Source organism: Rhinolophus sinicus, chromosome 2, assembly GCF_057876585.1.
Source record: "Rhinolophus sinicus isolate RSI-liver-muscle chromosome 2, RSI-T2T, whole genome shotgun sequence".
NCBI lineage: Eukaryota > Metazoa > Chordata > Mammalia > Chiroptera > Rhinolophidae > Rhinolophus > Rhinolophus sinicus.
Genome location: NC_142502.1, coordinates 140,622,526 through 140,648,191, shown reverse-complemented (window position 1 = coordinate 140,648,191; position 25,666 = coordinate 140,622,526). Strand labels below are relative to the sequence as shown.

General features: G+C 35.8%; 3 protein-coding genes across 5 annotated transcripts in view; all 3 read left to right on the top strand.

Moving 5' to 3' along the window:
- GMCL1 (germ cell-less 1, spermatogenesis associated) overlaps nt 1-5,329 on the top strand; it is a 34,809-nt gene extending 29,480 nt beyond the window's left edge. The window contains exon 14 of the mRNA XM_019718526.3: nt 4,173-5,329. Within this exon, the coding sequence (XP_019574085.1) occupies nt 4,173-4,301 (129 nt within the window). The 3' untranslated portion in view covers nt 4,302-5,329. The remainder of the gene's footprint in view (nt 1-4,172) is intronic.
- A 4,561-nt stretch (nt 5,330-9,890) lies between these two features.
- On the top strand, nt 9,891-25,566 carry SNRNP27 (small nuclear ribonucleoprotein U4/U6.U5 subunit 27). Of its 3 annotated transcripts, none has more exons than XR_012496395.2 (7): nt 9,891-10,050; nt 11,046-11,169; nt 11,881-11,993; nt 13,523-13,602; nt 17,101-17,165; nt 18,180-18,350; nt 25,428-25,566. XR_012496395.2 is itself a non-coding variant. In XM_019718550.2 (6 exons), the coding sequence occupies exons 1-6, from the start codon at nt 10,017-10,019 to the stop codon at nt 18,232-18,234; spliced, it is 471 nt and encodes a 156-aa protein (XP_019574109.1). In that variant the 5' UTR covers nt 9,891-10,016; the 3' UTR covers nt 18,235-18,588. The 3 variants fall into 3 exon arrangements, 1 of the variants encoding a protein (XP_019574109.1); XR_012496394.1 differs by lacking the exon at nt 25,428-25,566 and adding an exon at nt 18,438-18,588; XM_019718550.2 differs by lacking the exon at nt 25,428-25,566 and having other exon boundaries at nt 18,180-18,588.
- MXD1 (MAX dimerization protein 1) overlaps nt 25,522-25,666 on the top strand; it is a 24,142-nt gene continuing 23,997 nt past the window's right edge. Inside the window, exon 1 of the mRNA XM_088796112.1 lies at nt 25,522-25,658. The gene's annotated coding sequence lies outside the window, so the exon portion shown is untranslated. The remainder of the gene's footprint in view (nt 25,659-25,666) is intronic.

Sequence of the window (25,666 nt, the reverse complement as noted above, 5' to 3'; positions counted from 1 at the left end):
GAATTTAGCATTGCAAGGAAACCTAGAAGTGGTCGTTCTAGCCTCACATACTCTGAGAGAACTCCTTGAACTGCATTCTTCCAGAGGGTCCTCCAACCATTGTTGGAACTCTGGTAACAATGCGGGAGGTAGGATTTGAGGAGTTAGGTATATAAGATGAAAGTTCAGATCTGCCGCTGTTGGAATTCTCTATTGGTCGCTCTTGTGCCCTCTGGAGCTGCATAGAAAATGGGTATCTTTACTTTCTACCTGGAACTTCATATGAAAATACTGTTGTGGCTCAAAGCAGCCAGAGACTTAAAAAGCACTAGGCCAGCATAATAGTTATATTCCAAGTATTCCTTGATTTGTTCATTCAGCAAACATTTGTGTCCCTACCACATGCTAGAGCTCAGAGTATTATGTGACAGAGGGAGAAGTCTTTAACTCTTACTAGGGGGTTGGGGGCTGGTGTGGTTATTGGGGGAGAAGGAGAACAGAAGACAGCTCAAGGAAATCCTCTCCTGGAAAAGTTGGAAAGTGAATGGACACCTGAACCAAGCCTCAAATGATGAGTAAGATGGAGGGAGGGAAGCATGTGTGTCGTTCAAGGAGCTAAAAGGTTTAGAAGAGTTCGGTAGGACTAGAGCTAGGGTGTGATAGGTTGTGGATGGAGTTTAGACTTCTTCCTGAGATCTGTAGAGTTATGGAAGCATTTTAGTCGGGGAGTTGTATATGTGTGTGTTTCATATAGGTTATAGATGTTGTGAAAAAAATAGAAAATATAAATAAGTGGAAATAAAAATCATACATATCCCACTTAGAGATGATACCAAAATTAGATCTTACTGTTAACTACAGAGAGTGCCAAAAAAATGTATACACATTTTAAACAAGGAACAAACTATTAAAATTACGCTGATGGTAACCACTTTGAGCACCTCTTGTAATTGCAGAAGTCAAACGTGACTTGTATTCATCTTTTGTTACCGGAAAAATTGAGTATTACAAGTTTAATGCAGTTTTTTCCTTTCTTAAAATGTGTATACGTTTTTTTGGCACCCTCTGTATTTTGTAAGCTGCTTTTTTCCCCACTTTGTTGTACATAGCTTTTCTTGTCAATAAATACACATCCACAACATCATTTTTATTACGTACTACATGATATTAGTTACTTTGAATATACCATAATTTAAATAATTCTTCCTTTTTTATTTTTCTTGGGTTTTTTCACTATTGTAAAAAATTTACGTATATCTTCATATATTTTTCTGATTTTTTAAAGGACAAATTCCAAGAAGTAGAATTCTTATCAGATAGTGTATACATTTTCTAATAGCCAAATTGCCCTCCAGAAATACTATCCAAATTATAGTCCCTCCAGCAGTATAGGAGAGTATACCCAACATAGTATATTATTCTTTCGAGTCTTTTCCCCAGTATAAAAAGTAGAAACAAATTATATTTGTTTTAATTTTCATTCCCTTGATTACTGGTATAGTTGGTTTTTTGTATGCTTATTGTATATATTGTGTAAATTGATACTTTGTATTGTTTATGTTTAAATTTTTAAGGTTTGTTTTCTTAATTTTTAACAGCTTTTATATATTAAAAGTAATAACATTTTGTGATATGCTATAGTTTTCCCATTTTTGTTATTTGTCTCTCAAACTTCATGCAGTCTATCACTTGAATGATTTCTTTTGGTGTGATGCTTAGTCCTAATTATTAGGATTATATAAATAGTCATTGTACTTTTTCCTACTCCTTTTATTTTTTACATTGGAATATTTTTATGATATATCTGAAGTGTATCAGATGTATCATTGTATTTGAAATGCCATTTTTATCATGTACTAAATCCTTATATACTTGGTTTCATTTCTAAACTTTATGTTATGTTTTATTGATGTCTTTGTTGTGGAGGCAACAATATATTGTTTTAACTAGACTAACTTTAAAATTAATTCTAATTCTAGTAATACAAACCTACCTTCATTGTTCTCTTCAAAAATCTCTGGGTTCTTTGTGTATAATTATTCTTCTGCAGGGGTATAGAATCATTTTGTCAAATTTCCTCTGAAAAATTCCTATGAGGACTTTTGATTTACATTTGTTAAACATGTAATTTGTGGAAAATTGATATCTTCCTCTGGAATATGGTATTTTCTACATTTATCTAGGTTTTCTCTTATGTCGCTAGAATTTATCATTTTCCTCTATGTTATTCCTGCATATTTCCTGGAAATACAATGCTTAGTATTTTATATTTTAATTGCTAATATGAAATGAATCTCTTTTTTTCTAATAATTTTTGATAACATATAATGATGAGAACCTTAATACCTTAATTTAAGGAAGGTAGCATTGGGGATGAAGAAATTTGACGGGTTCTAGAAATAAAGCAGAAATAAAGAAATATCAATGGATTCTAGAAATAATTGCGTGCAAGGATGAAAAAGAAAGTAGTCAAAGATAGTTCCTGATTTTCTGAGTTGGGCAACTTGATTTACAATAGTAGTTTTTCCTGAGATTTGAATTATAGGAAGGAAAATGAACATGACTTAAAGATGAGGACATGAGGAATTCGGTTTAAAGCATATTTAATTTGAGGGCATTAAGGTGAAAATTTGATAGGCTAGTGGGTAAATGGGTCTGGAAGTTACAAGCAATGCCTGAGTTAGAAATAATGATTGGATGACATAAACTACAGGAAATGTGTAGAGAATATGATAGGTTGGAAACCTAGGGAACACTGGTATTTATGGGGTGGACAAAAAAAGTCACCTGGTGAGACATTCAGGAGCTAGGATGGGAAGTCAAGTTAATAAATATGCCTTCACCCAGGTTATTGCTACAAACTTTGACTAGGCCAGGGTAACTCAAGCATCTAAAGGCCACCTATACTTTGATATCATACATCTCTGCTAACCCTATTAGCACCAGCAGCACAGGTGATTGCCTCACCTGACACTTCATCTTACCCATCTTATTCACATTTCCTGTTTTGGAGAATATTTATTTATAATATATAGAGAGAGAGAGAAAAAGAGGGAAGGAGGGAGGGAGGGGAGGTGGAGGAGAGAGAGAGAGAGAGAGAGAGAGAGAGAGAGAGAGAGAGAGAGAGAGAGAGAAAGATTGTGTATTATTTATATATAGAGATAATGTGTGTATATGAGGGACATTTGTATTCCCTACCTTCTTTATCCAAATTTATCTTATTGCTCCTCCAACACAGAAGCTATGTCCAGTTGAGCCTATGTCAGTCATGCAAATGTTCCAGTTTTATTCCCTCTTCATACTAGAGCACATGCTTCAGTAAAAAATTAAAAACTCTAAATTTAAAGTGTTTAGTATATTCTCTAAAATATATAAAATAAGGTGAAACTAATGCATATTATTGCAGAGACTGTATCCATATATTCAAAAAGTAGAAGTTATCATTTCAATACTGCTGCTTTTACTCTGATGATGTATTTTGTTTACCAAGTGCTGCTAGTAAAGGGTTCCAAATAGGTCTGTAGCACAAGTGATTTGTGGCTCTCAGACGTAGTATCATCTCCTGTTTCTGGGATTTCAAGGCATTGTCACATGTATCGAGGGAACTGAACCTGAAATTGATTTTACATGATACTTTATGTTCCAACAGGCAAATAACATGTCTGTATTAGAGGCAGTGGGAAATTTTAGACAAGAGTGGGAACCATGTTTGTTGGTGATAATACTGACCCGCAACCTTCATCCCAATTATTTGCTATACATAAGAGCCATCAGAAATTGAAGCCAAATGAAAAGTCTACATATTTCTGGACTCTGTCTGTTCATGAAATATGTAGGTACTTGATAAGAAATGTTTCAGTAATGAAAATAACTACCATAATTGAGTACTTCATGTATGTCTGGCTTTGCTGAGCCCTCTATGTGCATCGTCTCGTGAAATCCTATGATATAGGTATTCTTGTCCCCATTTTACAGTGAGGAAGCTGCAGCTGACAAGGTCAATGACTTGCCCAAGGTCACACAGCTAGTGGGTGGGAGTTTTGAGGTTTGAGCAGTAACTCTCAGACTCCAGATGCATACTTTTAACCACTATACTCTCTTCTTCAGTTCATTCAGTTCAACAGTTTGCTTTTCTGTTTGTTTTTTTAATATTACTATCTACTTCTCATTAAAGCAACCAATTTGTTTTACAGGAACAAGTAGTGATGAACTTGGACAGCAGGCTTCTGATCTTCCCTTTATATATCTGCTGTAATTTCCTGTATATATCACCAGAAAAAAGAACTGAAAATAATAATCATCCGGAAAATCCAGAAAACTGAGGATCTCATCAGTTGGAAACATTAGCACTTTGAAAACTTTTTTGGCCAGCTTTAATTTAATGGCCCTGTGGTGTTCACATCTAAGGTGACTAACAATGACAAAGGCCTTATGAACTGTGCAGATAATTCAGAAGACTATTCTTATCCTCATCACATTTCTATGCATATATGGAAACAAATTTTAAAGCCAAGAAAATATCTGTCAAACCATCTCTGTTAGAAAGATGTCAATTCATACTTTTAATTTAGCATCAGTAGAAACTCACTGTAGGTAAATTTCACATTTCTCTGCAACCAAATGTAGATTTAATTTTTAGCTTAAACTTTGATCCTGCCTAATGTTAATGAATCTTCATTATTGATCTGTAAATTTATTTGTCTAAAAGAATGCTGAAAGAGTAATTTGAAAGATCAATTATAAATGTTCTTTCAATTGGTGCATTTAAGGCTGCTTTAATTTTTTTCAACTGCTCTTTATGATTCCTCCTCCTTATATCCTTCCAATATGTAGTTGTTTTTTATCATTAAATACTTTTTTTGTGGCTTTGGAGACTAAGCTGAGGAAACTATTAACTTAAGCATTCTTATGCTATTTTATTTTTTCTTTTAATTTAGCTTTCCTAAGATTTTAACAACAAAAAATTCAGCTTTAGACTTCCAAATGAACTTGAATGGGGGGGAGAAAATGAGTTTGATTCTGAGTATATTCCTTTGCCTTACATGGTCTCTTTTCTTTGACATTCTGTACAACTTTGTTATTAGGTCATAAGATTACTTATGTACCAAATATTACACTTTAAACATTTTCATATTCTCTGCTCTTTAGAATTATTTATGTTCAAATTTTAGTTGGGAATCCTATTTCCTACTTAAGCTCAGGACTTTATAACCTCTGAATTGAGTGCCTTTGAGTTACACATGCTAATAGAAATTTCATAGTAAATGTAAATAAGGTTGGAGAATGTCATATAGAAGCTGGTAATAAAGCATTAATGTAAAAATAGAAATTATTTTTGTCAAAAATGAGATGTACACTTGTCATGATTTATATATGTTGGCTTCTTGTGTTTACTGCTATTTTGAAAATAGCCATGCTCATTGTCTTTCCATTCAGAGTGAATACTTTTTGTGGTTAATGTATATTTTTTAGTATGTTTTAAAAAATGGGAATCACTTTTATGTATCTGTACAAACAATGAATACCCATTTGGAAAAAGAATAAATAAGCTCTTACATAAAATGGACCAAAAAAAAAACTTAGTTGAAACCAGAATTTTTTTTCTCTCAAGTTAGATATTTTCTAATTAGATTTAACTTTTGGGATTTATTGATAGTGTTTCTTTCCCAGTAATATGTCTATACATTTATAAATGGCTTCCGTCCTTTCAAAATATATCCTCCTGATCAAAGGAAGCTTTTAAATGCCTCTCCCATCTCTGCCCCCAGAACTGTAGTTTAAATGTTTCTAATACAATAATTTGGCTGCATCAAGAGGCTACATTTCTTATTTTTATATGTGGCTATAATTATATCTCATAAGAGGCTTTTATTTTATCTTATAGCATCAGAGCTTCCTTGCCTTTTATATATTAAAAAATATAAGTATCAATCTTGAGTTATTTTAATAGTTGAATTTTTACAAATCTTGGGAGTAAAGATAAAATTTTGAGTATATTAGTGAGTAAAATTATTTCATTTCACTTATATAAACTAACCAAATTGGAATTATATATGTTTCTTGTCCATTGGTTCTTTCCTGGCCAAATTGCTTGTGTCATCCACAAACAAAACCATAATTTCTTCAGTCACAAGTAGGATTTGTTGTCATTTGAGAAATTGATAATTGTCAGCTAATACTTCACACTAATAGCAAAGATCTGCTTTTGTTTTCTTACTAAATACTTTTCACTTTTTTCAATAGACATATTTTCAATAAAGTATTAATAGTGTCAGCTGACATATAAACTATATGAAAGCTTTTGTGTTTGTCAGCATTTGCCTTATAGCCTTTGCCAACTCTTTCTTAAGCTGTTAGGGCTAGACAACAATACCCAGCAATAATCCTGTTAGCTTGGCTATCAGTAAAGAAGAGATCCTTAAGAGAAAATGTTTCCGAGTCTCATACTAAATTACTAAGGAGAGATATGAATGTACCTTTCCTTTTTAAATACACATGTATGTATTTGGCTTGAAACTTAACAACGCAAAGTTAAATGAACAGTGGTAGTCACTAGCTTTTTTACCATGTGTTTAGCAGCCAACATTTTATCAAATTTCAAGGCTTTGAATAGTATTACCATCATTCATGAACAATTTTCAACATCACATGCAAAAATAGGGTTATAAAGAGTCACTATGGCTATCTAAATTTAAGTTAATTAAAATTAAATACAACTTAAAATTTACTTCCTCAGAGACAGTTGGCACATTGTAAGTGCCTAGTAATCACATGTAACTAGTGGCTACCATATTAGTGCAGATATGGAATATTTCCATCATTGCAGAAAGCGCTATCAAATAGATTTGGGCTAGAGTATTGGACTGTCAATGTTGAAACTATGTCAAAAATTGTATTCCCTTTAAGATGAAACTACGTAAAGAACAGAAAAAATAAGAGAGCCAAGAGTGCAAATGATAGATAACTTGTCAGTCACCTGAAATTATATGTTGACTCATAATTTGAAGGAGTGTGGATCTAATCGCTTGACTGCATTACAAAACAAAAGTCCGAAATTCTTCCCAAGATCCAACTTACAGGGGTGTAAAAGCAAAAAGCCTCAAACATCACTCACTGTTAACTAGTGGTTAGATTACATCTAACTGGGGGGGAAATTACTGAGTCAATAGCATGCATCCATATATAGTGACAAAATAGAATACTTTTGTAAAGGCTGGTGATTTTATATGAAACAGGACTAGCAAAGTTAAAACAAAATTTAACCAAGCTAGAGATAGTACATTTGCAGAGAATCACTGATGGTTAATGTTGATTTTTACATAAAATACACACATTTTATTTTATTATTTTATTTTATTTTTTTACCCTAACCCCTAACCCCTAACCCTTACCCTTACCCTAACCCTAAACACATATTTTAAATACAGTTTGTTTTTATTGAAAATAACTGGTTGGGGAAGAAACATAAGCAAGTGTAATCACAAGTGTTGACCTTACTCCACCCTCTTCACTCAAATTCTATCTAAATGGCCTTTAGAATGAGAGAACTTCAACTTAGAATGTATTGGAAACAGGATTTTCTTCCAGATGCAATGCTGAAGATATATGGTCCTGGATAATCTACATCCTGAGAGAGAGCAACTTGAACAGCAAGTAAATAACAAAGCCCTAGCAGAACCAATTTCTATTGCACATGTTAAAGGGGAGGAGCCATTTGGAGACACACCATTTCTTCTCCTGGCTAAAGTTGATATACCTTTAAGGAACTTAATCCTTTGGTTTTTTTTCCCCTTTCTATTCTGGATCTTTTTTTTCTCTATACTGATTCATTCACACCAATATTTAAATGGGCTTAAGTCTCTCCCATCTTTTCACATTTACCTCCATTCAGTGCCATATTTTGCCCTGCCTCAGCCAAACTGCAAAAGTTCTCCAAATTCTTCCTCTACTTCAAAAGCCATTCATAACTACATTAAAACTTCCTGAGTCAACACTTTGTTGCTCAATCCAATAGGTTCCAGGTGTTTTGTTTGTTTGTTTTCATTACTTTTAACTAACATTATAAATTAACTACCTTGTTCTTAGCAGCCTTTTCTCAAACTTCTCTGATGTCCCACTCATCCAGTTTTCCTTCTGTTTCTCTGGACACTCCTTAGTCTCCTTTTGGGGTTCTCCTGGCCGTCTCCAGGCACTTTTCTCACCTGAGCCTGCACCAGCTGATTTCATGCACTCTAATGGTGTCAAGTGAACATCTGTATTCTGATGATGCCTTATTCTGCAGTTCCAGTCTAGCCCTCTCTCTTCTGAGCTCCAGATACACATCTAGTTGGCAGCTCCTCTTGAGTCTTAAACATGGCACCTCAAATTAGCATGTCCAGATCTGAATATATCTTCTTTTATATGCCCTAATTTAGCAAATAATGCTACCATCCACTTAGTTTCACAGACCAGAAACTTGGAAGTCATCCTTGAGTCCTCTGTATCAAAAAATCACTAAGTTTTTCCAGTTTCACCAGCTACTCAAATTCAAGCACTTTCCACAATACCTACTGATACCATTCTACAAGCCACCATAATTTCCAATCTAAATCATTGTATCAGCTTCCTATTATATTCCCTCTCTAGTCAAGACTCATTACCCAAAGTGTACTCTGAATAAACTCAAATATGATTCCCTCCCATCCTTAAACCCTTCAAAGGTTCCCTATTGCCTTTGCCTCAGGACAACTCTATCATAGCTTCCAAGTCTATTCTAGCCTTGTCTTTACATTTCCACTCCTTGCTCCCCGCGTAGCAGCCATACTTTCAGTTCTCTACAAAGCCCATCTTCGCCCTTGCCTCTTACCCTTGCACATGCAGCCTCCTCAGCCTCAACAATCTCTTCCCACCTCTCCCCACAACAAACCCCATTTCACCTAATTTCTACTCACCTTTCAGGTCTTGTTTGGACATCATTTCCTCCTGGAAACTTTTCTTGACAACCTTTGCCCTCAAAACCGGTTAGGTACCAGTCTTATGTGCCCTCATAATGTTCTTCCCCTATGGATGCACTTTCATACTGTGTACCCTTCAGTGGCCAGCAATCTACTCAAGAGCAGGTATCTTTTTTCACTGATTAATCCTCTGGTACATACCGTAGGTGTGTGATAAATGTTTGTGTGCATAATTGTACTAATCACGCCTCTTTATTTATTTTCATGTTTTGACACCTGCGGCCTTGCTGTGACTGTCTTTCCCAGGGCTAGCTAATTCCTACAGATAGCAAATGTTTGGCCTTGGGAGAGTGCCTGTTATATGCACACCAGCCTACATGCTCCACTACTTTCTTTACCAAACTCTCACAAGCCAGGCAATGTTCCTCTGCCTTAATGACTCCAGGACCAGGTACCAAACAACTCTGAACAGCCCCTGCATCCCCAAACCCGCTGAAATTATTCAAATTCGCCAATCTTAAACCTTACTCTGCCTCTGCTCTTCTCTCCTGCAAAAACCACAATGAAGTCTCTTATCAATGCTTTCCCCTGGCTCCCGCTGCCTCCCGACCCACCCTGGTGCTTCCTCGTGTGGACTTAAACTGCTTGCAAATGCCGTCTTTAGCATTGGTTTGATATGAAATATTTTGTGCATGTGGAAAATGACTGGAAAGAAAAATGGGGAGAATGAGAACTGTGTTAGGGTGGTACGGATTTTTTCAGATTTCTATAATAACATCAAGTAGCACACTTTAATGCCCACCGTGGACACAAAAGATGGGGAAACCACCGCAAAAAAACCCGGGGGGGTGGGGCGGGGACTGGAAGAGCGGAGATGACAACTTGGTTCTCACCGGAATCTCTGGGCTCAGAAGTGGCGGCATCAGGACCGGGCTGGGTGACTCTGAGCTGGCTTAGCGCAACTTCGCTTCTTTAGAAGCCGGAACCCTCGTGAGTCGTTTCGACGTTTCCCAGTCGGCGGTAAAAGCTCAGTCCGTTCCCGGCCGTCCCAGAAGTTGTTGCAGAGTCGCTTCCGGGGCGGTGTGAGGTGGAGGAGCACCCCGAATGGGTCGCAGCCGCAGCCGCTCCCCACGGAGGGGTGAGTCCAGAAGCAATTCCGAGAGTTTGGGGTTCCGTTGGAGGCGCGTCTTTTTGTTGTTGTTTTTCCAGTACGAGGGAGGCGGAGAGGCGGGCCATTTACTCCTGAGCAGAAGAGCGAGGGGGGCGGGAGTGGATGGGGGACGCAGACCTGGGCCCTCCGGTTTGAAGGCAGTTTTTTTTGTTGTTGTTGTTGTTGTTTTTTAATCTTCTAAATGAGGGTTTCTCTCTTTGTCCGCCTCCCACAATAACTTTGGTGTGCTTGTGGCTGTGAAATTTAGAATCAGACTACGGTTCGTTCCCTCGCTTAATATCTGGGTGACCATGTGCAAGTCATCCGACCTTTCTGGGTCTGAATTGGAGGTAGTATTACCTACCTTTAAAAACTGGTAGGAGAAATAATGTCACGTTCCATAACACTCAGCATGCGACACTGACTGATCCTTAAATGCTCAATGTTAGCAGTTTATAATAGGGAAATCGATATTTAGAATCTTGCGTCCAGGGAGCGCACCTCGTAATGTCTTCTGGCCCCCAGTCCCGTAAATGAGGCAGTGCGATGTAAAAAACATCTAAATAGACCCTCGGTTATGCCTCTTCGGTAGTAGTTTTTACTACCTTCAACTAGTCAGGACTTGATTTTCTTCAAAGTTAAATGAGGCTGCGATCCACATATGGCTATTGAGCATTTAAGAAATGCTCAGTCAATTAAGTTTCGTTTAACTGTAGAATACACGCCGGATTTCCTTGATTTAGTCCGAAAAAAAAAGTAAAAATCTCGGTAATTTTTTATATTGAGTACATGTTTAAATGATAATAGTTTGGATATATATTGGGCCAAATAACATATGCTGTTAAAAGTAATTACACCTGTTTCTTTTTACTTTCTTAATGTCACTACTAACAATGGCCCTCATTATATTTCTGTTGGACGGTGCAGTTCTAGATATTTGAGGTAATTTTCGGCTTTGCAATTTTGTGTGTTTGTTGTATTAGAGCGTAGGCGGTCCCGGTCCGCTTCCCGGGAGAGAGAACGCAGGCGCCGAGAAAGGTCCCCCCGGTCCCGCGAGAGAGATCGGAGAAGGAGCCGCTCCCGATCCCCTCACAGAAGACGCTCCAGGTGAGTGCAGAAAATAACCAGAGGTTTTAGCACAAGTCCCAAAGAAACTAGTCGTTGCCCTTAACTTTGTTTTTATCACTTAGAATAAGGGGATTTACAATTGCATTAAATAAGGGGAACTTAAGTCCACCTTATTCTAAACTTAACATTTCCATTGGTAAATAAGGTTAATAATAGCTTCTATTCCCAGAGTTGCCTTAGGAGTAAATGAGAAATAATACATGAAAAGCACTTAACATGATGCTTGGCAAGAATAAGAAATATGTCCTGTATTATTGTTTTGTTTTTTATTAATTTTTTGGTGATAACAGTTTATTCAAGTTTATAATCAAGAATATAAGATCTTGGAAGTTTAGAATGGACTCTTGATTCTTAATAAGTATCCACTGTTAAAGTCAACTTTTTGTGTGTTTGTAATTGTCAAAAAACTGGTTATATTTTTTTGCCTTACAAAAATTTTTTTAGCCCTAGCTATACTGAGTGAGACTGATCTTAAGCAGTAAACTGTGTCTTTTGTTTTTTGTTAACAATTAGGGCTTAGGCAGAACCTTATAACTCATTCTTCTAGAGGGAATGGACTCTTGGCTCTCTGGAGCCTGGCTCTTGTTCAGCCTTTACGTTTCAGGCACTTATATATTTATCCTTGCTGATCAATACAGTAGCCAGGTATGTCTCTCCTGACATCTTATTAAATGACTTATTAAATATTAGATCCCCAAGACGACACAGATCTACATCTCCTTCTCCTTCTCGACTGAAAGAAAGAAGAGATGAGGAAAAGAAAGAAGCAAAAGAAACGAAGAGCAAAGAACGTCAGATTACTGGTAATGTTATCAGATAAATAACTCTAGGAAAAGTACAGCCTTGTTTAGATAACTTCATTCATGATAAAATTATAAAAGTATAATTTTTGAACATTGAAATACATTAAGTTTTTTACAGTGTTCATTGCATATGGTTTTGAGATTTTTGTTCTAATTGTACCTTAATGAGTTCCTGGTTCTCTCTGGTGCTCCTGATATAGGGAGGACAGTTAAAAACATGAGCATATTCTGTTTTGGAAGTACCTTTTTTTTTTTTTTTAATTTTATTGGGGAATATTGGGGAACAGTGTGTTTCTCCAGGGCCCATCAGCTCCAAGTCACCATTGTCCTTCAATCTAGTTGTGAAGGCCCCCCCATCCCATGCAGGAATTGAACGCGCAAACTTGTTGAGCGCTCGCGCTCTAACCAACTGAGCATCTGGCCGCCCCTGGAAGTACCTTTAAAACTAGGATCATGGCCGGCCCGGTGGCTCAGGCGGTTAGAGCTCAGTGCGCCTAACTCCAAAGGCTGCCGGTTGGATTCCCACATGGGCCAGTGGGCTCTCAACCACAAGGTTGCCAGTTGGATTCCTCGACTCCCACAAGGGATGGTGGGCAGCTCCCCCTGCAACTAAAATTGAACACGGCACCTTGAGCTGAGCTGCCACTGAGCTTCCGGATGGCTCAGTTGGTTGGAGTGCGTCCTCTCAACCACAAGGTTGCTGGTTTCGACTCCCGCAAGGGATGGTGGGCTGTACCCCCTGCAACTAGCAACGGCAACTGGACCTGGAGCTGAGCTGTGCCCTCCACAACTAAGACTGAAAGGACAACAACTTGAAGCTGAATGGCACCCTCCACAACTAAGATTGAAAGGACAACAACTTGACTTGGAAAAAAGTCCTGGAAGTACACACTGTTCCCCAATAAAGTCCTGTTCCCCTTCCCCAATAAAATCTTTAAAAAAAAAATAAACTAGGATCAAGTCTGATACTAACTTCATTAATTCACTGTGTTAATTAATTTCAAGTTCTCCAAAATATGTCAAAACCCACAGAAAGTAATTACAGAATTTATATTTTTAAGTAAATACAGTTAAGGTGCTACATTTTACTAAAATAATTGATTAAAGTATAAAAATTTCCTATTGTTATTCATTCTTGAAAAACAAAAATATAGAAAAATGTGTATCTGCTTTCCTAAACTTCCTTTCTAGAACCCTGAGCTCGTGGGGTCAAGTTGAATGCCACAGTCAGAGGCATGGAAATATGATTCGATTATAGACGAATGTCAGAGCAGAAAGGTTGAAAGTGGTCTAGCCTAAAAGCTCCAAGCATGTCCTTTTAAGCAGCCTCTTCCAATGGAGGGTGGAGAGCACATTCCTTCCTTGCACCTTAAGTTACATTCTGTCCGATTGAACATGAATTTTTTTTGTTAGACTCAAGTCTTCAGCTAATTGTTTTGTATGTTCTCTGCTGACTTAATTTATTGCCACCACTTTATATATATAGATATATGCTGATAAAGTTTAAATATTATCACTTATTTTTGTAGAGGAAGACTTAGAGGGCAAAACAGAGGAAGAAATAGAAATGATGAAATTAATGGGATTTGCTTCCTTTGACTCCACAAAAGTAAGTAAAACACATAGCCAGTTAAGCATTCTAGTTTGAATTAATCCATTATGACTTCCATTTTCATATTCTTTTACTATCACTTGTGTAGTTTCTTCCATTAATATAAGTTTATTTCATTAGAAGACAATAACTATCTGTGTGAAGGGCTTTGAGAGCACAGAGAAAGAAGCACTGAGGTGCCATTGGAATCCAGGGAGTGTTTGCCTAGGATGATGTTTGAGTTAGATCTTGAAGGGCCAGTAGAGGTAATCAGACAAAGAAGAAGAGGAAGATCATTTGAAGTGGAGTGAAGAGCTCAGGAAAGTGCCATGTAGGCATGAGGGAACATAGTGTATTGTGCGAATTTCAAATTTCAGTAACATAAAAGGATGCTGATGGGCTAGAAATAGAGGTAGGAGGGAAGTCACAGAGGGCTTTTAGTATCCTTAGCCATGCTAAGGAATTTAAAGTTGATTCTTTAGGTGTTGAGAGGACGCTACAGTTTTTAAGAAAAAGAATGACAGGATATGTGTGTGTTTTAGGAAGATGACCCAGAGCAGATGGAAGGCAGGTTGGATTAGAGGCAGAGAGAACTGCTGAGTCATGCAAATGAAAGCTGATGAAGGCCTGAACTGAGGAATATTGAGAACCATTTAGCTGTCAGAGTTAGTGCTGGTGATGGTGGGAGTGGGAATGAGTAGAGCAGTCATTGATGACTCTGAGGGGACAGGCTGAAAGACTGGGTGGTAGGGTTAACCAAGAAAGGGTTTTGGGAAGCGGAAGTGCTGTGAAACAGAAGAAAGAAATTCAGCTGCCAGATACAGATGACACTGGGTAGCTTACATGCATAGTATATCTCATAGCTCAAAAGAGGTGTGGATTGGAGAATGAATGCTGTCTAGCCTTGATCATAATACTGGAGAAAATAAAGAAGTCAGAAGTTGGGAGGGATTTTGGATTGAGAGATGAAGGCAGGGATTATAGGGAAGGAGAGGGAAGAGGGAAGAGAAATAGGAGAGAGGGGAGTTGGAGAGAGGAAATGGAAACGGGGAAGGAGGGAGCTAGTAAGGAAAGACACAGGGAGAGTGTGTGGAGAAAGAATATATTTTAAATACTTTCTTTTCTGGAATTTTAAGTCCATTTAGTTTTTGCACATGGAAATTAAGATTTTTGAGAAAAAATAATCCACTTTCCCTAATCTTGTGTTCCACTAAATTGTGAATGGAGTGGAGAAATTTAAGATTCTGTTAAAAGTTTCTAACAATGTGATTGTATAGGGTTCACTTTTTTGTGGGTTTTTTTTTTTTTGTTTTCTTTTTTTGTTTAATGACAATGTGTAAACTAAGTACTGCAGCATGACTATTTTGAGGTGAGAAAATTAAGAATGAGCTCTTATTCTCACAAATGGTTATGTGAACCCCATTTTAGAATTTAATGCAATTTTTGAATCAGCTTTTTTTCCTTGAATACACCAAATCTTTGTTGTCCAAAGAGTATTTTGTAAGTGAAATGATTTATTAATGTATATTTAGGGTGAATAAAAATATCTCCAAAGTAAAGCAACCATAATTTTACTGTTTTTAGAAGAATAGAGAGGGAACTTATGAGAATTTTCTTTTGGGGTGAGTGGGGTTACTGTTGCCCAATATTATGTTTGATATTTCCTGAAAATCAAATATAAAGATGAAGTCTCACTTTGCTCTTAGATGTAGTCTGTATGAAGATGATGTTTATAAAGGAAAAATTAGGTGAGAATTCATAGATCCCATAAAAATTGTGGAGTACCACTAGAATAAATAATGTGTTGTTGTTTTTTTATGGCATCTACAAGGGTATTAATTTAGTTTGTAGGCAGTTAGCTTCATGACTATCAGTTATAGTTTCTCAGCTCACTTGTGTTTTTCCATCATGTGTATCTGTGATATTTGATCATTGATCTACGATAGGACCTTTTCATATACCAATATAGTCAGTTATTTTCCCTTCCATTTTTACATTTAAAAAAATTCAAAGTGTAGTTATGTTTATTAATAGATAATTTTCTAGTCCAGCATATAAATGAAAATAGGGCTAATAATATACAACTCTGTAAATAGTTTTCAAAAATCGGTAAGCCTTTAGGAATTGAACTTAGTAAAAAGGTTAGCATTATTTACTTTTTTTCCAAGCCAGTCTTTCCAAGTCATGCCTACCTTTTATTCTTGAGAGGTCAGAATCATAAAACTCAAGTAATTTACCCAGTATTCTCCCCTCACCCAAAATGTAGTCAAACAGCAATAGAAAAGTAAGACCAAACATATTTATTTTAGCTCCTCTTTAAATATGTACCTCACCTGTATATGCCTTTAGACCAGAGAATAAGAATCCTTTTTTTCCCCCCAACTCGAATATCTAATAAGTAATATCTAATAAGTACGCTACATAGAGTACACTCCTATGTGTAATAATTGGGGGGAGGTTGAGGGTCACGTGTTTTGTGTGTGTGTGTGTGTGTGTGTGTGTGTGTGTGAGAGAGAGAGAGAGAGCGAGAGAGAAAGAATGAGAGAGAGATATGACATTAATGGGTAACCCTCATTTAACAGTCATTTTCTGAGCACCTGAAGTGCAGTGGTCTAGGATGTGAAAATGCAAAGGTGACTCAGTCATATCCCTCCATCAAGAAGCTTGCAGTCTCATAGGGGAAATAACATCAAGTATATACATCATGATAATGCAGTTGGAACATGGGGGGTATTGTGAGGAAAACACAGTTAACATTCTATGGGAGTTGGAGAAAAGGGTGCTTCCTGCCAGCTGGATCATTTGAATGGGGCCTTGAATGAGAGATAAGAACCAAATAATTGAAAATGGGATGGGAGTTGGGAAGGCAGTTCAGGCATAAGGAATAGTAAGTGGTAAGTTAACTTGTTTGAATCAAAAGACCCATAAAGCAATTAATGAAAAAGAGGTTAGATGCCGCCTAAGAAAGGCCAAGATATAAGTGACACTTAATATTAGCATATGTTGTTCTGTGTTCTGATTCTTGATTTAAAAATCAAAATTGCAAGGCCTGTGCAAGAAATGGGATTTATATGAATGGTAACTGTTCCAGCCATGATTTGAGAATACTGTGAGCTAAGGTCATTAGTTAAATTTTGTGTGAATGTGAATTTTTCTGAATAAAATATTCATAAATTGTTTGTGGTTTCAAGAAATTCTTTGACCAAAAAAAGTTAGGATCTGCTGCCCTGTTTCCCTGCATACCTTGTACGTAATGTATAAACCGTGTATGTTTGTTGGTTTGAATATTGTATTAACTGCTATGTGTGAACAGAAAGTGGTAATACTTGGGAGTTCATGGAATATCATCAGCATCTGAAATTTCTTTCATTGGGCTACGGCATTCTTAGATGGATCTTGCCATTTAAGTTTGTAGGATTCAGCTCTTTGATCAATGTTTTCTTCACCGATAACTTCCCTGTTCCCACATGCATGTATCCTTCCTGTTTTTTATATTTGTTTGTTGCTTTTCTCCAGGGGAAAAAGGTGGATGGCTCTGTAAATGCTTATGCCATAAATGTGTCTCAGAAGAGGAAGTACAGGTATGCATAACCCCCATTATTACATTTGAACCAATGATATAAATTATATGCTTGGGAAAGAATTTTTTATGGGGTAATCATGTTTGTAGGAAATGTAGCAGTTTTCCGTTGCAGTCCCTTGTTTTAATCTTCCTTGCCTATATTCTGGTATGTTAAAACAATTTCCAATTTATATGTGAACTAATAACTGTTATAGAGAAGGGTAGTTGGCTTAAATGTTTTAGGACTGTATAGATAGTTCTTCAAAACAGTTTTTTAAAAAGTTTTTAGACTTTAATTTCAGTATAATAAGTTTAAAATAGATCCCTCCTGAATAACTTACCTAGATTGATTATGTAAGGGTTTCAACTGTAAATATATTCTTCCGTTACTTATAGGCATATTTTATTAATACCACAGGACAAACTAATTCATACATGAAATCTCACTGAATTCCTAATGAACGGAAAAGTCAAGACATCTTCAAACATTGCCTGTTTCTCTCCCGATATCACTGATAAAAGACTAATGTTCCAATTAATTTAGAATATGAATAATGTGATTTGAGAATTCTGTGAGTTAAAGAACCAGAATTATCATTGACAGTCCTTTATAAGATTACCATCAGATAAGGTTTTATGGGGAAAACTTAGTACAGTGTCCAGTCGGATTTACTTGACGGGTATCTATTTTGGAACTCTTTTCTGTTTTCTTAAACTATGTGTTTAGTGTTACCTAAAATAAAAATGGATGTTCTGTTGATTTTTTTTAAGTGTGTAGAATCGTCCCAAATCATTTTGAAAGTATATTTCTATACTTCTGTTTGGATTTTAAAGAAACCTAAAAGAGTTTAGATTATCTTGAAAGTGAAATAATCTCTTTTAATTCAAGGTTAAATAACCTTGAATACTTCTTACCCTAGACTTTGCCATTTTAATGGTGATTTATAGATTTAATCTCTAAAGCATGTGATTATATTTTTATGAATCTGGAATTTATTCTTAATAAACATTGAATTTTTTCTTCTTATCATAGGCAGTACATGAATCGAAAAGGGGGATTCAACAGACCTTTGGATTTCATTGCATGAGAATTGAAATGTTGAAGAGTGATGTTCTTTTCCCTCATCTTAGTCAGAAGAGTGGATTTTGTATTTTGTATTTCATATGCATCAAAAACAGGATCACAGTCCTCCCTCCTTGTAAAGTAAGAAAATTTTATTTATGATATGTGCAGTTCACTTACCTTTCCTCAAAAGAAAAAAAGGTTAAATGTTACATTTTTTTCTTTTAGGAAATATCATTTGGGGCAATCATCAACCCCATTTTTTTGTCTTTATTCCTGTGGAAGCTGTAGGTGTTTTCTTCTTGGATGCTCATTAAGACTTTTTAAAACACATAAAAGTAATTTGGATGTGAATTTCTCAAATAAAGCAATATTTCTACCCCTTTGTATTTGGTAAATATTTTATTACTGTATAGAGTATCTCCCTACACATTTTATTTTTTCATACATAGATTTAGATATCATGACTCTTAGTTTAAAAATTAGAGTGAAAAAGTGTAACTGGATTTTTATATATTCTGGTGGGTTTTTTTCTTCAATAACACTTACTACTTTCTCCCCATTTTAAAAGCAATACATGCTTATTATTTAAAAAAAAAGAAAAACTTGAGAGAAACCAAAAAGTAAAAGAAAAGCTAAAATCACTTGCAGTCTACCCCCAGAAATAATTAATGTTAATATTTCGGCATATGTCTTTCCAGGTTCCTGTGGGTGTCTATTTCTCACTCCCACCCATGAAGTCAGAATATATATGCTGTTCTCTTTTGCTAATACTTTTTTCCCCATGTGCTGTGAATATATTTTTAATATTCTTTGGAAACAGCTTTTAGTAGGTACTTGGTTGCACCATAATTTATTAGCATCCTTTATTGCTGAACATTGGCTTTGACTTTCTGTGAGTAGTATCCCCGTTACATTTATCTTTTTAGTTGCATTATTTCCTCAGGTTCAGTTCTTAAGATGTGGCATTCCTGGGTGAGATAAAGGGCTGTGTATGCATGTTTAAAGGCTTTTGAGATAGGAAAAAAATACATATATATAGATATATATGTGTATATGTATATGGCTAGAAAGGTAACCACTGACTCTCATCAGTAAAGTATGAGCATTCCCATTTCATACACGTGCACCAATATTTTGGTGTAATCATTTTTTTAAAGCTTCCAATCTAATGGGTAAAATAATGGTATTTTGTTTTAATTTATTTAATTTCTAGGAAGGATGAACATTTAAAAAACGTGTTAGCCATATATATCATATATATTTATTTCTTTTGTGAAATGCTAATTCCAAATCTTGGATCCATTTGTCTTTTTGTAAGCTTTTCCTTATTTGAAGGAAGCTTTTTTTATATTGAAGATAATAACCATTACCCATTCTGTTTCACTTCTCACTGATATTTGAGGCTCTGTGGTTAGATTTTAAATGGGGGTTTGTTTTTTAAGTAACTAATACAAACACATGGAACACAATTCATGTAGCACAAAGGGTATTCAGTGTATCCTTTCAGCGATATTCCATATGTACACAAACATATATATCATATTTTATTGTTCTAATGTAAGCAAACTTTACACACTATTTTGCACCTATTCTTTTTTTTTACTTGTACGTCTTAAGGTTGTTTCTTATCAGTACAGGTAATATTGCCTCTTTTTTTTTCCCTAAGAGCAGCAATTATAGTCCATTATAGGATAGACTATGATTTATTTTTAACTAATCCCCTATTGATGGAAATTGAAGTTATTTTTAATCTTTCACTATTAAAAATTCTATAATCACTATCCTTGTATGTACATGATTTTATAAGTGTCTTAAATCCTTCATTGCATCTGAAATTTGACCACCTATTTTATAGTTCTTTAAAAGCTTTCCTGGCAAGTTATTCCCTATAAAGAAAATAATAGTAGTCTGACTGCGTTGTATAATACAGTGTACAGAGCACATTGGTTCATTTAATCATTTCCCTGTCCAATCTTCTTCTTGAGGCTTCCCCATCTCAGTAAATGGCCGCTCCACTTACTCCTTTGCTCCAACCAATATCCTTAGGGTCATCCTTGACTCCTCTTTCTCCCATGCCCAATATCTGATTCATGCCCAATAGCAAATTATTTTGGCTCTAATCTGATAGTATATTTTGAATTCACTTTTTTTGTTGTACAGATTTATTGAAGTATAATTGACAAAATTGTAAGATATTTCAAGTGTACATCATAGTGATTTAATATATGTTGAATCTGACCACTTTCACCACCTATTCTAACCTATCACTATATAATTGCTCTTGCCTGGACTACTGCAGTGGCCTCCTAATAGGTCTCTTTCCTTCTCTTGCTGCCTCAATTTATTCTCCATCCAGCAGCAAAAGTGAATCTTTTAAAATGTGCTTCAGGTCACCTTGCTCCTCGCTGTGGTGGTTTTCTGTCATTTAGAATGAAGTCCAGTCGTTACTGTGGTCCGCAAGTTTCAACAGTCTGGACGCTAGCATTCATCACCACTATCTAATCCCAAAACATTTTCATCATCCCAAAACAAAACTCTTCACCCATTTACAATCACTCCTCATCCCTGCCTGCCCCAGAAACCACTAATGTACTTTGTCTCTAAAGATGTGTCTATTCTGGACAATTTCATATAAATGGACATTTCATGTAAATGGAATCATACAATATGTGGCCTTTTGTGTCTGGCTTGTTGCACTTAGCATAATGTTTTCAAGGTTCATCCATATTGTAACATATATCAGTACTTCATTCTTTCTTATGGCCTGAATTATATTCTTTCTATTCTATGGACATAGACATTTTTATTAATAATTCATCAGTTGATGGACATTTGGGGTATTCCACTTTTTGGCTATTATGAATAATTCTGGTATGAACATTCGAATACAAGTTTTTGTATGGACATGTTTTTAATTCTCTTGGCTATATAACTAGGAGTGGAATTCCAGGGTCATATAGTAGCTTTGTCTTTAACTTTTTGAAACACTGTCAAACTGTTTTCCAAAGCAGCTGCACTGTTTTACATTCCCACCAGCAATGTATGAGGGTTCCAGTTTTTCCACCTTCTCTGCAGTTTCCTTTCTTCTATAGCTTATCACTGCCTGACACACTCTATATTCATTTATTACTTTCTGGTTCTTCCACTAGACAGGAAGAAATGGAGCTTCTGGCACAGAGTAAAGCACTCAATATCTGTTGAATTTGTAAATATAGTTCAGTGAGCTTTTTTCACTTAGCTGCTTTCCTTGATTCTTTTTTTTTTGGCAGGATTTTTTTTTTTTTTTAATAGTTTCAGGTGTACAAAACAGTGTAATAGACATGTATCATTTATATCCCTCACACAGTGATAACCCGCACCCCTTGATTTTTATGTTAACCTTTAGTTATCCAAGTAATAGTTGGACACATTGTTTTCCTGTAAAAATTTTAAAACATTATGACAAAGCCCTTTTGAACACTACCCCATAATCCTGGTCCTGTTGTCCCTTCCTCACTGAGAATCCTTCACACTGTTTCCTTCCAAACTTTTGTCTATGCATGCATGCATGTAAGAATTAGAAACAAGAATACTTTGGGCTTTTTTTTTTTTACACAATATGCTATAGGGATTTTTTTTTTTTAATTAGTCTGAGGTGTACAAAACAATACAATAGTTAGCCATTTCACCCCTCACAAAATGATAACCCCCCACCCCAATCTACTACCCCTCTAACATCATATATATCTATTACAATTCCATTGACTATTCCCTATGCTGTACTCCATATTCCATGACTAATATTTATATATATATATACACACACATATGTATGTGTATATATATATATATATATATATATATATATATATTACATTATAGTTGACATACAGTATTAGTCAGCTTCACCTTCAGGTGTACAGTGCAGTGGTCAAGCATCTATACCATCCATGAAATGGTCTCCCTACAAAATCTTTACAACATTATTGATTATATTCCCCAAACTGTCTTTCATTTCCCCGTGGCAATATTGTAGTTACCAATTTATGCTGTCTAATCCCTTCCCTTTCTCCCTCATCCCTATCCCCATCCCCTCCCTTCTAGCAACCCTGTTTTTTTCTCTATATCTCTGAGACTATTTCTGTTTATTTTGCTCATTTATTCAGTTCTTTAGATTCCACATATAAGTGAGATTATATGGTAGGTATTTGTCTTTCTCCGACTGACTTATTTTACTTAGCATAATGTTCTCTAGGTCCATCCATATCGTTGCAAATGGTAAGATTTCATTCTCCTTTATAGCTGAGTAATACTCCATTGTATAAGTGTACCACAGTGTCTTAATCCAGTCATCTACTGATGGGCATTTCAGTTGTTTCCAAGTCTTGGTTATTGAGAATAGCGCTGCAATAAACATAGGGGTGCATATATTTTTTCAAATTAGCGTCTTAGATTTCTTTGGATAGATATGTAGGGATCATTTTACAACTAATTTAGTTAACACTGCCTTTGATATCTTTCCATACCAGTGTATGTACCTCTACCTTTTGTTTAACTGATACATAGTGTTTTGTGCAATATATATACCACTATTTGTTTAGCCATTGCTGTTTTTACAATCACAAATATTTGTGGAGTAACTGATTTTTGCAGAGCAGTGTTTTTAAAGGCTTTTAAAACTCAATGTGATATTGGATATCATAATACTGGAGTGTCCAAAGTAGCCACAAAGAAGGGGATTGATATTATTGAAGCAGAAAATTCCAGTCCTGATTTTTCCACTTCAAAGAACAAAGTCAGTTCCTCAAGAACTTAATAAAACAAAACTCATTTTAATGTCATAATGGTTAGGAGATGTCAAAATCAGTTATAAATAAGGTTTTTTAATTCCAGTTTGGGAACTTTTTAGAAATGTAAGGATTATAATACACCTTTGCCTTGCCACTCTAAAGTACTGAAGAGGCATCTGTCAGAACCTCTGTCAGAACCTCCGTAGCATTTAATGACCCTGCTGCTCACTCAACATTGGCATTTACATACTACACTATACCCACCTGCAGACTGAATCTTAGCTTTCTAAAAGATGTAGTAAAGATTATCTGACTGATAACAATACCTCATGTCTTTGTGCTTTCCCATTTTCAACATTTTCTTTCCCAATTCTATTAGGTTATCTTGATGCTTGCTTGGATATATATAAACTATTGTCATCCCATGTTAATCTTATTACAGATAGCTTTTTATGTAAAATTCTGGTCATAAAATTCAGGTTCAAACATTGTGGAATTCCCAATTTTTATTTTTGGGGTTGTTCCTATCAGTCGATGTTTATGTAATGTCTTTGAGGGGCAAGGTGCTGAGGGTCACCACTTCTACTTTGTTTTAGGATTTTCAATTCTTCAAAACCTGTACCTTCAGATTATCTTATTTTACTTGTCATATACATTGTGTAAAATAATATCTAAAAAAGACAAAACCTTTTATTCATACTTACTGCTTGATTTCCAGTAGATGGCACCAAATACCCTTTAATAATACATCTTCATGATACGACTTCCTGGTTGGTGTTGCTAGCTAATGGATCATTTCTTCCACCACCACCAGGGAACAGTAAGGGTCCATTCTTTGGTCTAATTCTCTGATTGTTATATAACTTTGTATTTTTGTTTGGAGTTTAAGATATACCTGTTTAAATTATTCATTTGCTATTTCTGACTCAGATTTCAACCTTTTCTCCTTTTTTAATTTTTTATAAGTGTGATTTTTTTCACTCAGTATGATTCTAGGGGGAGGATCATGAGATTGAAATAAGACTGGGTTTGAAAAAAAGAGTTGAGGGTAAGAGAGAAAGAATAAAGAGATACGTTGTGTGTTCATAATAAAATCAAAGAGAAAATATGAAAGTATACAAAATCCAAAATTAAGATAATGAAATCAAAGCATTTTCACTATTCAGTTTTGATACTTTAGTAGAATGATATTCATTTCATTATGATTTTCAAATTTGTTTTACAAATAACTTGCAGTTTAAAAACATTCCTTAAAATTGTTATATCCCCATTCTCATTCCTAATTTTTTGTGCTTTCTTGAAAACCTTACCTTTAGTGTATTTACTAATGTTTTCAAAGAATCAGCTTTTACATCCAATTAATCATTAAAACCAGAAAATGTTTCCTATATGTCAGGTATGATTTACTATGTTTATTCTGCTTATCAATTCTGTCAAGTTTATTTAATTTTAATGGGTTTGTCAACCATTAAAAAGAACCCTTTTAAAATTTCCAAGCACAATTACCTTTAAATTATTTTCTTTTTCCCGTGTTTATGACGCAGTTTAGAAATCTATTTCTTAACTATCTTGTCTTTTAAAACTGCCAATGGGAGCATTGGTAGCATAGGCTCTAGGTGAAACAGATCTAGGTTCACTTCCAATCTGTGGACCTCAGTTTCCTTATGTGCAAAATGTAGATAATTAACCTACCTATATTGAGGAATAGAGATAATGTATGTAAATTACAAAAGTAAGCTATTTTCATATATTTGCAACAATAAGCTTTTTAAAACCTTTGTGAAATAGAAGATGCCAAGAAAATGTGTATACACATTATAAGAAAGGAAAAGACTGTATTAAAATTGTAATACTCAGTATATACCGATAACCAAAGATGAATACAAGTCATGTGTATACATTTTTGGCACCCCAGATGTGTTCATGCTTCATTCATTTCTGTATTCAGGACTCTCAACTTAAACCAAGTTTTATTTCTACTTTTTAAAATGGAGATACAAGTATATTAACAGTGTAACTTGAGTCTCGAGATACTTTTCATCTTAGAAATCTTGACAGCCTTGGGGAACAATCCTTAAATACACTTTTTAGTTCTATACACATTTATATTAGTACCACCACCACCCACACCCACACATAAACACACCATTTATAGTCGTCTTGAAAAGGGAGTATTCTTTTCAATGTTTTCATCTAGAATTGAAAGACCCTAAAACAGATTCAGATCAAAGAATCTCAGGATTCAACGTCATTCTGTAGGTACAGGAAGTTTCTCAGCTTTTAAAACCCACTTCGCGTGACGGTAGTGAGGAATGTGTTTGGAGAGGGGAGCTCAGTGCAGTATACAGCCCGATTCTAGCGTTTTCTGAGAGAAGAAAAAACGCAACGCTGGGAAGCGAGCATTTAACATGATTAAAAGCCAGGCTTTTTCCCTCAAACCCTACAGCCACGTGGCGCATGCCTGAGCCAGGAGCCCACCGGTCACTTGCCGGGCTGCCAGCATCGCTCTCCCTTCAGAGGGATTCGCTGCGGGGCCCTCAGCCGCCTGGATCCCGGGAGGCTTTGGAACCTCCGGAGCCGCGGCCGCCAGACCCAGATCTCCGGCCCCGAACCCAAGTGGGGCAGACTGCATAGGCGAGGCGCGGTTTCAGCCTTACACTCGAGGGACGCCCGGCAGGTACCCGG

Excerpts from the sequence above, each read along its gene's own strand:
- SNRNP27 (XM_019718550.2), top strand. The coding sequence starts at position 10,017 with ATGGGTCGCAGCCGCAGCCGCTCCCCACGGAGGG. Across the intron at positions 13,603-17,100 it reads CTTCCTTTGACTCCACAAAA|GGGAAAAAGGTGGATGGCTC; the intron begins GTAAGTAAAACA and ends GCTTTTCTCCAG. Across the intron at positions 17,166-18,179 it reads TCTCAGAAGAGGAAGTACAG|GCAGTACATGAATCGAAAAG; the intron begins GTATGCATAACC and ends TTCTTATCATAG.